Raw genomic sequence first — 14,163 nt, forward strand, 5'->3', positions numbered from 1 at the left:
CTCATCCCAGTCTTCAGGCACCCAGCTCTGCAATAGAAAGTGCATTGTCTCAGCATGAGAAATATTGGCCAATCAGAGAGGAACAGAGGTATGGGGAGGGGGGCAGGAGGGAAAGAGGCTTCAGCCAATCAGGCTGCATTAGTTGAGTCTGAGGGGAAAGTAGAGAAGCAGAAAAGGACAACCCAGCATGCACAGCAACTTCCTTTGTGCGGCATGTGTACCAAATACATCTAAACTGGGGAATGTTGTTTTATAGATAAGAAAACTGAGAGCGATTTTTAACTTTTGGATTGCCTAGTTAGCACCCTTATTACTTGTTTACCAGATAAAAATAAAGAATTGATGTTTGATTTTATTTTATACCCGACAGTTACACTTTAAGCAGAATTACATATGTAAAATCTTACAGCACGATGAGTAGAGTGTAATGCATTGCATGTAATGTATTGCCTTCTTTTCTACTCATCGTGTGGTATACATGGAGAGAACAATGCTCTCAGCTGTTGCTCAGCTAAATAAATCCACCATGCAAAGGGATCAGGGGCTGCTGTACACACGCTGGGTTCTTGATAGAGGTGGTCATTATCGACCATCTTGGCCAAATTGAATCTAGCACGTGTAGTATGGAACTTTTCTAACCCTCTGCCTACATACAGTATGCTCAATACTGCTCTCTCTGACTTTTTTCACCTGTAGTGCTATTCAGAAATCCGCTGTGTGTGCTAACTCATCCTTCTCCACCAGAAATGGTTCTGGCAATCTCTGTCTTGGTCATCAAGCCCCATTTATCACTTGTTCTCTTCCTCCCTGTCTTCCTAGAGATGCCCTACAGTGTCTTCAAGGGACAAGAGGACAAGAGGGATTCTCATTGGCAGAATCTCACTCTTTGTATTTATCTTGTGGTCTAAGAGCAGGGCCGTAGCAATAGGGGTTGCGACCGCATCAGGGCCCTTGGGCTAGAGGGGCCCCTAGGGGCCCTACCTCAACTGCAGTATTAGCTCTCTATTGGTCCTGCGCTCGTAATAATCACTTCTATAGATAGTTTGAATAGTGGTAATCATTAACAAACTGTTTCTCATCCCCTTCTTGCACCTCTGACACTGTGGTTGTCCTAGGCAGGTTTTTGTGCGCCGTATGAATTGTTATGTATAGAGTTCTTGGGGGGCCCCAATGTTAAACTTGCATCGGGGCCCACTGCTCCTTAGCTACGCCACTGTCTAAGAGGACTCCAAATGTGTGGACAGTTGTATACAAAGAGGTACAAGATCGAGACCATTTTTTTCACTTTGATTGTTGGATTTACTATGGACACACATTCCTGACTTTCTTTTCGGAAATTTTTGTCTGCAAACATTAACATTAAAGAGGAACTCCAGTGAAAAATATGTAATAAAAAAGTGCTTCATTTTTACAATAATTATGTATAAATGATTTAGTCAGTTTTTTCCCATTGTAAAATATTTCCTCTCCTTGATTTACATTGTGACATTTATCACATGGTGACATTTTTACTGCTGGCAGGTGATGTAAGTGGCAGTACCTGCTGCTTGCTTTTTCGGCAGTTGGAAACAGCTGTAAACAGCTATTTCCCACAATGCAACGAGGTTCACAGACAGGAAACTGCCAGGAAAATGGTCCTCACAGTCTCCTGTGGGAGGGGCTTCAGCACAATATCAGCCATACAGAGCCCCCTGATGATCCATTTGTGAAAAGGAATAGATTTCTCATGTAAAAGGGGGTATCAGCTACTGATTGGGATGAAGTTCAATTCTTGGTCACGGTTTCTCTTTAAACTCCAAAATATTAGATTCTATTCTTTGTCTACTTTGCTGTTTTCCCCATTATTCATCAGTACTCAGATACCAGAGATTTCCTGGATTTTCTGGCATACCGGTGACCCGGATGTTTAGCTGATTATTAAAGACTATTTTATTAAAAACTGTAGTGAGGGGTATATGGGGGCTGCCATATTGATTTCCTTTTAAGAAATACCAGTTACCTGGCAGCCCTGCTGAGCTATCTGTCTGCAGAGTCACACCAGAAACAAGCATGCGGCTAATCTTGTCAGATCTGACAAAAATGTCAGAAACACCTTATCTGCTGCATGCTTGTTCAGGGGCTATGGCTAAATGTATTACAGGCAGAGGATCAGCAGGACAGCCAGGCAACTGGAATTGCTTAAAAGGAAACCAATATGGCAGCCTCTATATACCTCTCGCTACAGTTCTCCTTTAATGACTAACCAAGAACCTTATACAATACAATATAATACAATAACATTTGTAAAGCGCTTTTCTCCCATAGAACTTAAAGCACATGGTTTATATTTTGGGAAATAAGAGTTAAGCCCTGGTGTCACTGGATTGGCCAGTTTTAGTTGCTCTTTAAAAGTAAATGGCCAGTTCAAAACTTGTGCAGGTAGCATCGGGCTGTATGTACATTTCCTAACATGTCACATAATATGAATAACTCGGGTTATAGAGGCTGAGGAAAGGAAAAGTACAATAACGCACTATACATGGAGCAATTATAAGATGGCAAAATGCAATGTTTTCACTGGTTTACATCACAGGATTTGAACAGATTTGCACTAGCCAATTTGCAGCACCAATATTTAAGGTGAACAAGTGGATGACCCCCTACCAACCTCCTGGTTCTCAGGGTTCAGATGCAGGTGGTGCAAATGTGGTCTCAGGCTATGACTAAAGCCTGAAGCATTTACGCCTTTTCTGTCACCAATGTTTTGTGATTACGCATAATAAAAAGAAAATTTTATTTGGCATTAAAGAGAATCTGTACTCTAAAATTCTTACAATAAAAAGCATACCATTCTATTAATTATGTTCTCCTGGGCCCCTCTGTGCTGTTTCTGCCACTCTCTGCTGCAATACTGGCTTGTAATTGAAAGTTTTAGGCAGTGTTTACAAACAAAAGACATGGCATGTGATAGGCTGAGAGGAGCTCAGTGACTCACACAGATCCTGCAGGGGGCCTGGAGAGGGTGTGTATAGCTTCTATCCTATCACAAGCAGGGCTGCACATTCCTGCGGCCCGACAAAGTGCCTGAGCCTGACAAAGCCGTCACAGAAAAGAAGAATAGATTATATAACAGATAATACAGCCACTCAGGGCCGGGCCGAGGCATAGGCTGGAGAGGCTCCAGCCTCAGGGCGCAGTGTAGGAGGGGGCGCAGAATTCATTCAGCTGTCATTCCTAATTGTGTTTGAAGCAGAAAGAAATAAGAAAAGGGGATACATGGCAGTGACTGCAAGCCAGATAACTAGATATTAAGGTGCTGGGGAGGTTGTGTGCCCTGTGTTGCGCCTCTTAGTCTAATAGCAATCAGTGTGTGACGGCTGGGGTGGGAGGGATGGAGGGGCGCACTTTGGTGTCTCAGCCTTGGGTGCTGGAGGCCCTTGTCCTGACTCTGCAGCCACTGTGCAACTAGGAAAGGCTGCAGTAAGACAGACCACATTAGAACAGGTATAGGAACTTATAGGATAGAAGAAATAAGGCTCAACATTTTGTTACAGAGTCTCTTTAAAGGAACTCATTCATGAAAAAATGTAAAATACATGTAAACGCATACAAATAAGAAGTACGTTTCTTCCAGAGTAAAATGAGCCATACATTACTTTTCTTCTATGTTGCTGTCTCTTACAATAGGTAGTAGAAATCTGACAGAACCAATAGGTTTTGGGCTAGTCCATCTTCATGGGGGATTCTCAGCAAATACAGCAAAAGACACCCCCTGAAAAGGATTTATACAAAGAAGCTGGCCAGCCTCCCTGCTGGCTTCACACTTTTTTGGCAGTTAGACGGAGAAACCACCATTTACTAAGTGCTTTTGAAAATAAAGAAAATTCTAAGAAACCCCTATGAGAAGATGGGCTACTCCAAAACTGTCGGTTCTATCAGATTTCTACTACAGATAGTCCCCGGTTAACGAAGGAGATAGGGACTGTAGGTTTATTCTTAACCTGAATCTGTTCTTAAGTCGGAACATTGTGCCATCGCTGTCCCCTGTACCTCCTCTGTGCCCCTCTGTGCCTCCAGTGTCCCCCTCTGTGTCACCTCTGCCCTTTGTACCTGTTTATACAAGTTTAAAAGCCATTTTTTCTTTGATTTTTTTAAAATCGATTTTTTCAAAAACTACAAGTCCAGTTTGAAATGTTTTTTATTACTTGTTCCCATGGAAACAGAGAATCCATGCCATTCTTATCGGCGGGTCTTTCATAAGTCGAGCGTTCGTAAGTCGGAACTACCAGTACCTACTTTAAGTGACAGCAACATAGGAGAAAAGTAAAAGTAAAAGAAAAGTTTGTGTATGGACAGTTGGACACACCAATATTTAAGATTTCTTAAACATACATGTTAACTGTACCCACACCATAGCTTTCTTAGCACTGGGAGGTTCCTTCACATCTTCATCCAGCATGCTCCTCCACCACTGACACATGTCCGTTTTTAGGCCCAAGGCCCAAGCCGCTGCCCTGAGTGCTATTGGGAGGGGGGCGCTGTAATGGAGGGGGGAGCCACAGGCGCGGGGAGGGCAGCCCGAGCTCTCCCTCCCTTCCTCTCCCCGGGCCACCGTCCGTGCTCCCCCCTCGGCCTGCAGAGTGAGCGCGCATGGAAGCGCTGTACACAACTACTCACCTCCCAGGTTCCAATCGCCGCTCACTCGCCACTGATCTTCCCCTCTCTGCATAGCCGCTGATACACAAGCTGCTTCCTGCTAATCAGGAAGCGGCGTATGTATCAGTATCTATGCAGAGAGAAGAAGACCAGCGGTAAGTGAGCGGCGTTTGGAACCTGGGAGGTGAGTAGCTGTATACAGCGCTTCCCTGCAGGCTCACTCTGGGGTAGCACGGTAGCACGGAGGGCGGCCCGGGGAGAGGAAGGGAGGGAAAGGTCGAGCTGCCCTTCCCGTGGCTCCCCCCTCCATCATGTGGGGGCACCTACCTACCTAATACTGGGGGGCATCTACCTATCTAACCTATCCTGGGGGGCAGCTACCTAATCTAACCTATACTGGGGGGCACCTACCTAATCTAACCTATCCTGGGGGGCACCTACCTAATCTAACCTATCCTGGGGGGCAGCTACCTAACCTATCCTGGGGGGCAGCTACCTAATCTAACCCATACTGGGGGGCACCTACCTAATCTAACCTATACTGGGGGGCAGCTACCTATCTAACCTATACTGGGGGCACCTACCTAATCTAACCTATACTGGGGGGCAGCCACCTAATCTAACCTATACTGGGGGGGGGGGCAGCTACCTTATCTAACCTAGTGGGGGGCACCTACCTATCTAACCTATACTGGGGGGCAGCTACCTATCTAACCTATACTGGGGGCACTTATCTAACCTGTATTGGGGGCACATACCTACCTAGCTAGCCTATACAGGTGGCAACTATACCGGCTACCTATATTGGAGGCACCTACCTAACTAACCTATACTGAGGGCACCTACCTATCTAACCTATGCTGGGGGCAACTATTCTGGCTACCTATATTAGAGGCACCTACCTAGCTAACCTGTACTGGGGTCACCTACCTACCTATCTAACTTATACCGTGGGCACCTGCCTATCTAACCTATACTGGGGGCAACTATACTGGCTATCTATGCTGGAGGCACCTACCTGGCTAACCTATACCGGGGGCAACTATACTGGCTTATCTATGCCTGGCTACCTATACTGGGGGGACCTATAGCTGGCTACCTATACAAGGGTACCTATTCTTCACTACCTATATTGGGGGGACCTATACTGAGTGCAACTAGACCTGGCTAGCCTATACTGCGGGCACCCATACCTTGCTTGGGGGGGGGGGGGGCAATTTTTACACCCTCATCCTGGGTGCATTTTAGCCTAGAAACTGCACTGCACTGATAGCTGTAGTTGTTGGTACAAATAGATCCATCGTAGATCATTTCAATCTTTGCTTCTGCCCACTGGCTCAGTACTTCTAATGTAGAGTGCATGTCTCAATTCTGGGAAGTAGAAGATTCTGTAGACATTCTATGAAAAAAAAGGGTGCAGCACTGGAAGCTGTGGCTGTCAGCAAAGAGAGAGTATAAGATACTGGGGGCATGCCAGCACTGGCACAAGGTAAGTATAGTTTTCTCGCTTTGGAGACTTTTTTTGGTTTCACCCGAATTTGTACATTGTCTCTACCATTTATTGTTATAAAATGAGTTAAAATTCTTCTATATGAACATAAAATAGGCTTTTCAGTAAATTAATTTATTTCCTTCAGTTGGACACTGCATCCAAGATTCCCAGACCATGTAAGTCCTGTGCACCTTCAAACTAGTTCATCAGAAAAAGTAGGAGCTGATAGCCTTTTTCTGCAGTGTAAGGTAAGTGTCAGTGGTTGGAAAGCAGAATTTCTTTCACGTGCTAGTCTAGTATTTGTGACAACAACATTTAAAGTAAATGTATATGTCTTAGAAGCTACAAGATCAAATGTGGAACACAGAAGAGCCTCTTAAACAAAAAAATTGAATCCTGAATTCTGATACGCTGCTACTGGAAACAAAATAAAGTTGTATCATTAAAGCATAACTTTGAACAATTCTGCTTTGCTGAATATCATTCAAGGGATCTGGAGGTGTTGAGTCAGAAGGATAAGTAGCACATTAATTGCATATACCAAACCAGTGTTAAGGTGGCCACACACGATACAATAAAATGATCCGATTTTATGGCAATTCGATAAAAACGATCGGATCTCCCGAAAAAATCGAAAGCTTTTTTTCATTCAACTGAAAAATCCGATCGGATTTCCCGTTTTTTTTCGATTTTTATCTATCTGGAATGCCAGATATTTTTCTTCAATTTCTCTAAAGATTGTATGGTGTGTGTTAGATTGTCAATGTATTAATATACACACCCAAGCAATTTTCTCAGAGTTTCCAATCATTTTTATCATAATTGGGGTAACATAGAACATATGTGTGTGGTACATTGGTCATATTTTTGAAATGTTACAATCAGTCAGAAAAATTGATTGCAATTCTTAAATTGAACAGATATTTAAAAAATTGTATGGTGTGTTGCCACCTTTATGCTAACAAGTTTGCTAGTTGAGCTGTGGTCCCATCAGTGCCATACACATCTGCTGCAACTGTGCATATGTGGAGTCTTTATACATGGCATGTATGACTGTTCCAGCCACCACATAGGGTCGGTCCACACTTGCCAGGTTGCAGATTGGAATGCGTTTTAAATGGATCCATTTTTCTAAAAACTGATCCGTTTTTCAAAACGTTGTGCTTTTGCAGCATACATTTCCATTTCACATAAACATATATCAAAAACATGTCCTTTCTTCCTGTGTGTTTCTATTGGATAAAGAGATCTGCAAAGATGACGCTGAGGGGAGGAGCATGCAGTAGGCAATCTGCTTTGGCATCCGTTTTGTGTGCAAAAGTTCTGTGTGTAGAGGGAGATCCATTTTTGTGTAGCATTTCATTGTCTCTGCGAGTCTCCGGGCTCCGTGAAAGTCTGCAAAATCCGGACTCTTCGTTCAGTTTTCTAAAATGGAACCAACAGATCCGATTTTTTTAAAGTGTGTGAAGACGGTCACTATTTTCAACATTGGTATCCGTGGCTCCATTTTTGTCCAGGGTAAAAAAATGGAGCCACGGATACGATTTTGAAATAAGTGTGAACCAACCCTTACACCCCATACTCTGGATCAATCAACGGGCAAGGGAGCATGTTGCGTCAGAGATGAGGGTGGGTCATATTGTCAAAATTAGGAAAGGAGAGAACAGAGGAGCACAGTTACTAAATACAAAGCTGCTTCTGTGACTTTAGCAAGAAGAAGACACCTGGAATAAAGGTCAATTTGGTCAGCAAATTATGCATTTTGCTGCATAATCAATTCCTCTAATGTCAGGGATATTAGCCACTTCTCAACTACAGGTTTTTCCCCTGAAAAACCACAGCAATTTTCACATCATGCTCCTCCCATTCATTTGTCAATAGCTTCATCACTACTTATCATACTGAAATGATCTATATATTATTTGTTGCAGGACAAACTAAGCTTTTTTTGGGCAGTACTTTTTGTTAAGAACTATTTTATTTTATATGTATTTTACAGGGAAGAAGAAGAAGAAACAATTGAAAAAAATGAATAATTTCTCAGTGTTCAGCTATTTAGAGTTGAGCCGAAATTTTCGTAATTTCGCATTACTATAATTACGCATGCGAAATTTGCGATTACGATGCGAAATTACGGTAGCGTAATTGCCATTAAAATCGTAATTGAAAATACCGTAAGCGTAATTTTCAACGCGTAATTTCGCGTTTCGTTCATGCCGTAATTTCGCATTAAACGCTACCGTAATTTCGCATTAAACCGTAACGCTCCGTATAATGTAAAGAAGCCGCCGACTTTAAGGGTTAATAGCAAAGCCCCCTTAAATGCTAAGAGCCTCAAATTTAGAGAATATATTAAGGAGATCAGGAGGAATAAGAGGAAAAAAATTTTTTCTCAAAAAGACCTTATAATTTTTGAGAAAATCGATGTTAAAGTTTCAAAGTAAAATTGTATACATTTAAGAACCCGCCGACTTTAACGGTTAATAGCAAAGCCTGCTTAAAGTTTAGGAACACCAAATTCCCAGGGTATATTAAGGGGATCAGTGGGAATAAGAGGAAAAAATTTTTTTTTCAAAAAGACCTTAGAGTTTTTGAGAAAATCGATTTTTAAGTTTCAAGGGCAAAAATGTCTTTTAAATGCGGAAAATGTCAGTTTTTTTTGCATAGGTAACAATAGTGTATTATTTTCATAGATTCCCCCAAGTGGGAAGAGTTTTACTTACTTCGTTCTGAGTGTGGGAAATATAAAAAAAAAACGACGTGGGGTCCCCCCTCCCAGACCTCTTTAACCCCTTGTCCCCCATGCAGGCTGGGATAGCCAGAATGCGGAGCACCGGCCGCGTGGGGCTCCGCACCCTGACTATACCAGCCCGCATGGTCCATGGATTGGGGGGTCTCGGAAGGGGAGGGGCAGCCAAGCTTTCCTCTCCCCCTCCGAGCCCTTGTCCAATCCAAGGACAAGGGGCTCTTCTCCACCTCCGATGGGCGGTGGAGGTGGAGGCCGAGATTTCCTGGGGGGGGGGGGGGGTTCATGGTGGAATCTGGGAGTCCCCTTTAAAAAGGGGTCCCCCAGATGCCCACCCCCCCTCCCAGGAGAAATGAGTATAGAGGTACTTGTACCCCTTACCCATTTCCTTTAAGAGTTAAAAGTAAATAAACACACAAACACTTAGAAAAAAGTATTTTAATTGAACAAAACACATAACCACGAAAAAAGTCCTTTAATATTCTTAATTAACCATTAATACTTACCTGTCCCTTTAAATAAATGATCCCTCGAAATAGCCTCGGAAATGTTCTATCAGTTACAATGTAACAAAGTTATTACAATGTAACAACTTTGTTACATTGTAACTACGCCGCACCCGACGTCACTCACCGCTCAGCCGCCGCATACGCGTCTGCGCTGCACGGACCCGACAGAGCTCTGAGCTATATAGCTCAGAGCTCTGAGAAGCATCTTTGAATTTGGGCTCCAAGGAGCCCCATTGGTCCTTAGCAGACCAATGGGGTTCCTTCAAATCAGAAGGAACCCCATTGGTCTGCTAAGGACCAATGGGGCTCCTTGGAGCCCAAATTCAAAGATGCTTCTCAGAGCTCTGAGCTATATAGCTCAGAGCTCTGTCGGGTCCGTGCAGCGCAGACGCGTATGCGGCGGCTGAGCGGCGAGTGACGTCGTGTGCGGCGTAGTTACAATGTAACAAAGTTGTTACATTGTAATAACTTTGTTACATTGTAACTGATAGAGCATTTCCGAGGCTATTTCGAGGGATCATTTATTTAAAGGGACAGGTAAGTATTAATGGTTAATTAAGAATATTAAAGGACTTTTTTCGTGGTTATGTTTTTTGTTCAATTAAAATACTTTTTCTAAGTGTTTGTGTGTTTATTTACTTTTAACTCTTAAAGGAAATGGGTAAGGGGTACAAGTACCTCTATACTCATTTCTCCTGGGAGGGGGGGTGGGCATCTGGGGGACCCCTTTTTAAAGGGGACTCCCAGATTCCACCATGAACCCCCCCCCAGGAAATCGCGGCCTCCACCTCCACCGCCCATCGGAGGTGGAGAAGAGCCCCTTGTCCTTGGATTGGACAAGGGCTCGGAGGGGGAGGGGAAAGCTTGGCTGCCCCTCCCCTTCCGAGACCCCCCAATCCATGGACCATGCGGGCTGGTATAGTCAGGGTGCGGAGCCCCACGCGGCCGGTGCTCCGCATTCTGGCTATCCCAGCCTGCATGGGGGACAAGGGGTTAAAGAGGTCTGGGAGGGGGGACCCCACGTCGTTTTTTTTTTATATTTCCCACACTCAGAACGAAGTAAGTAAAACTCTTCCCACTTGGGGGAATCTATGAAAATAATACACTATTGTTACCTGTGCAAAAAAACCTGACATTTTCCGCATTTAAAAGACATTTTTGCCCTTGAAACTTAAAAATCGATTTTCTCAAAAACTATAAGGTATTTTTGAAAAAAAAAAATTTCCTCTTATTCCCACTGATCCCCTTAATATACCCTAGGAATTTGGTGTTCTTAAACTTTAAGCAGGCTTTGCTATTAACCGTTAAAGTCGGCGGGTTTTTAAATGTATACATTTTTACTTTGAAACTTTAACATCGATTTTCTCAAAAACTATAAGGTCTTTTTGAAAAAAAATTTTTCCTCTTATTCCTCCTGATCTCCTTAATATATTCTCCAAATTTGAGGCTCTTAGCATTTAAGGGGGCTTTGCTATTAACCCTTAAAGTCGGCGGCTTTTTTACATTATACGGAGCGTTACGGTTTAACGCGAAATTTCGGTAGCGTTTAATGCGAAATTACGGCATGAACAAATACCCATTGTAATGCGAAAATTACGCTTACGCGAAATTTCGCGAAATCCTTCTTCATTACGATTATGTACTTACGGCCATAATCGTAATTACACTAATTACGCAAAATTTCGCGAAATCGTAATTACGTCATTACGCTCATCTCTACAGCTATTATAGTTTCAAAATAAAATCATTCTATTTTCCATTTCTCCCAATTATTACAGCATTTAAATGATGTCCCTAATACAATGTATGGTGATAATATTTTATTTGATAATAAAGGTGAACAAGCATGCAGAGCAAATGTCTGACACATCTGACAAGATTAGCTGCATGCTTGTTTCAGGTGTGTGATTTAGACCCTAGTGACCGGAAAGATCAGCACGATTTCCATGCAACTGGTATTGTTTAAAAGGAAATAAATATGGCAGCCACCACTCTCATATGAATGAAAGTAATGAAACAGCATAATAATAGCCTGACAACCTATTCAATATCAGTAGATATATACTGAGCTAGAAATGTAATGCATTTTAACTATTGAGGTTCACTGTACAAGAGAGACTTTGTTAAAACTGGCAACAGATATTCCAGCAGGGTAATGGTTAACCACTTGAGGACCTAGGGCTTTCTACCCCTTAAGGACCGGCCACTTTTTTTCCATTCAGACCACTGCAGCTTTCACGGTTTATTGCTCGCTCATACAACCTACCACCTAAATAAATTTTGGCTCCTTTTCTTGTCACTAATAAAGCTTTCTTTTGGTGCTATTTGATTGCTCCTGCGATTTTTACTTTTTATTATATTCATCAAAAAAAGACATGAATTTTGGCAAAAAAATCATTTTTTTAACTTTCTGTGCTGACATTTTTCAAATAAAGTAAAATTTCTGTATACATGCAGCGCGAAAAATGTGGACAAACATGTTTTTGATAAAAAAAAACCCCATTCAGTGTATATTTATTGGTTTGGGTAAAAGTTATAGCGTTTACAAACTATGGTGCAAAAAGTGAATTTTCCCATTTTCAAGCATCTCTGACTTTTCTGACCCCCTGTCATGTTTCATGAGGGGCTAGAATTCCAGGATAGTATAAATACCCCCCAAATTACCCCATTTTGGAAAGAAGACATCCCAAAGTATTCACTGAGAGGCATAGTGAGTTCATAGAAGATATTATTTTTTGTCACAAGTAAGCGGAAAATGACACTTTGTGAGAAGAAGAAAAAAAAAAAAAAAGTTTCCATTTCTTCTAACTTGCGACAAAAAAAAATGAAATCTGCCACGGACTCACCATGCCCCTCTCTGAATACCTTGAAGGGTCTACTTTCCAAAATGGGGTCATTTGTGGGGTGTGTTTACTGTCCTGACATTTTGGGGGGTGCTAAATTGTAAGCACCCCTGTAAAGCCTAAAGGTGCTCATTGGACTTTGGACCCCTTAGCGCAGTTAGGCTGCAAAAAAGTGCCACACATGTGGTATTGCCGTACTCAGGAGAAGTAGTATAATGTGTTTTGGGGTGTATTTTTACACATACCCATGCTGGGTAGGAGAAATATCTCTGTAAATGACAATTTGTTAATTTTTATAACACACAATTGTCCATTTACAGAGATCTTTCTCCCACTCAGCATGGGTATGTGTAAAAATACACCACAAAACACATTATACTACTTCTCCTGAGTACGGCGATACCACATGTGTGGCACTTTTTTGCACCCTAACTGCGCTAAAGGGCCCAAAGTCCAATGAGTACCTTTAGAATTTCACAGGTCATTTTGAGAAATTTCGTTTCAAGACTACTCCTCACGGTTTAGGGCCCCTAAAATGCCAGGGCAGTATAGGAACCCCACAAATGACCCCATTTTAGAAAGAAGACACCCCAAGGTATTCCGTTAGGAGTATGGTGAGTTCATAGAAGATTTTATTTTTTGTCAAAAGTTAGCGGAAAATGACACTTTGTGAAAAAACACAATTAAAATCAATTTCCGCTAACTTGTGACAAAAAATAAAATCTTCTATGAACTCGCCATACTACTAACGGAATACCTTGGGGTGTCTTCTTTCTAAAATGGGGTCATTTGTGGGGTTCCTATACTGCCCTGGCATTTTAGGGGCCCTAAACCGTGAGGAGTAGTCTTGAAACGAAATTTCTCAAAATGACCTGTGAAATCCTAAAGGTACTCATTGGACTTTGGGCCCTTTAGCGCAGTTAGGGTGCAAAAAAGTGCCACACATGTGGTATCGCCATACTTGGGAGAAGTAGTACAATGTGTTTTGGGGTGTATTTTTACACATACCCATGCTGGGTGGGAGAAATACCTCTGTAAATGGACAATTGTGTGTAAAAAAATCAAAAGATTGTCATTTACAGAGGTATTTCTCCCACCCAGCATGGGTATGTGTAAAAATACACCCCAAAACACATTATACTACTTCTCCCGAGTACGGCGATACCACATGTGTGGCACTTTTTTGCACCCTAACTGCACTAAGGGGCCCAAAGTCCAATGAGTACCTTTAGGATTTCACAGGTCATTTTTGTTTCAAGACTACTCCTCGCGGTTTAGGGCCCCTAAAATGCCAGGGCAGTATAGGAACCCCACTAATGACCCCATTTTAGAAAGAAGACACCCCAAGGTATTCCGTTAGGAGTATGGTGAGTTCATAGAAGTTTTTATTTTTTTTGTCACAAGTTAGCGGAAATTGATTTTAATAGTTTTTTTTCACAAAGTGTCATTTTCCGCTAACTTGTGACAAAAAATAAAATCTTCTATGAACTCACCATACTCCGTACGGAATACCTTTGGGTGTCTTCTTTCTAGAATGGGGTCATTTGTGGGGTTCCTATACTGCCCTGGCATTTTAGGGGCCCTAAACCGTGAGGAGTAGTCTTGAAACCAAATGTCGCAAAATGACCTGTGAAATCCTAAAGGTACTCATTGGACTTTGGGCCCCTTAGCGTACTTAGGGTGTAAAAAAGTGCCACACATGTGGTACCGCCGTACTCAGGAGAAGTAGTATAATGCGTTTTGGGGTGTATTTTTACACATACCCATGCTAAGTGGGAGAAATATCTCTGTAAATGACAATTGTTTGATTTTTTTACACACAATTGTCCATTTACATAGAAATTTCTCCCACCCAGCATGGGTATGTGTGAAAATACACCCAAAAACACATTATACTACTTTTCCTGAGTACGGCGGTACCACATGTGTGACACTTTT

At 42.3% G+C, this 14,163-nt stretch overlaps 1 protein-coding gene and 1 long non-coding RNA gene across 7 annotated transcripts in view; one reads left to right on the forward strand and one right to left on the reverse strand.

Annotated features, from left to right (window-relative positions):
* The window catches only part of DCDC1 (doublecortin domain containing 1), a 751,262-nt gene that overhangs the window by 487,658 nt on the left and 249,441 nt on the right, over positions 1 to 14,163 (forward strand). For all 6 annotated transcript variants that reach the window (XM_068260478.1, XM_068260480.1, XM_068260479.1 and 3 more), the window contains one exon: positions 6,273 to 6,375. In XM_068260478.1, coding sequence (XP_068116579.1) covers positions 6,273 to 6,375 — 103 coding nt within the window. The remainder of the gene's footprint in view (positions 1 to 6,272; positions 6,376 to 14,163) is intronic.
* Positions 4,957 to 14,163, reverse strand: part of LOC137538369 (uncharacterized) — an 83,358-nt gene continuing 74,151 nt past the window's right edge. The window contains exon 3 of the long non-coding RNA XR_011024772.1: positions 4,957 to 7,552. This is a non-coding gene — a long non-coding RNA (uncharacterized lncRNA). The remainder of the gene's footprint in view (positions 7,553 to 14,163) is intronic.

This window comes from Hyperolius riggenbachi, chromosome 11 (assembly GCF_040937935.1).
Source record: "Hyperolius riggenbachi isolate aHypRig1 chromosome 11, aHypRig1.pri, whole genome shotgun sequence".
NCBI lineage: Eukaryota > Metazoa > Chordata > Amphibia > Anura > Hyperoliidae > Hyperolius > Hyperolius riggenbachi.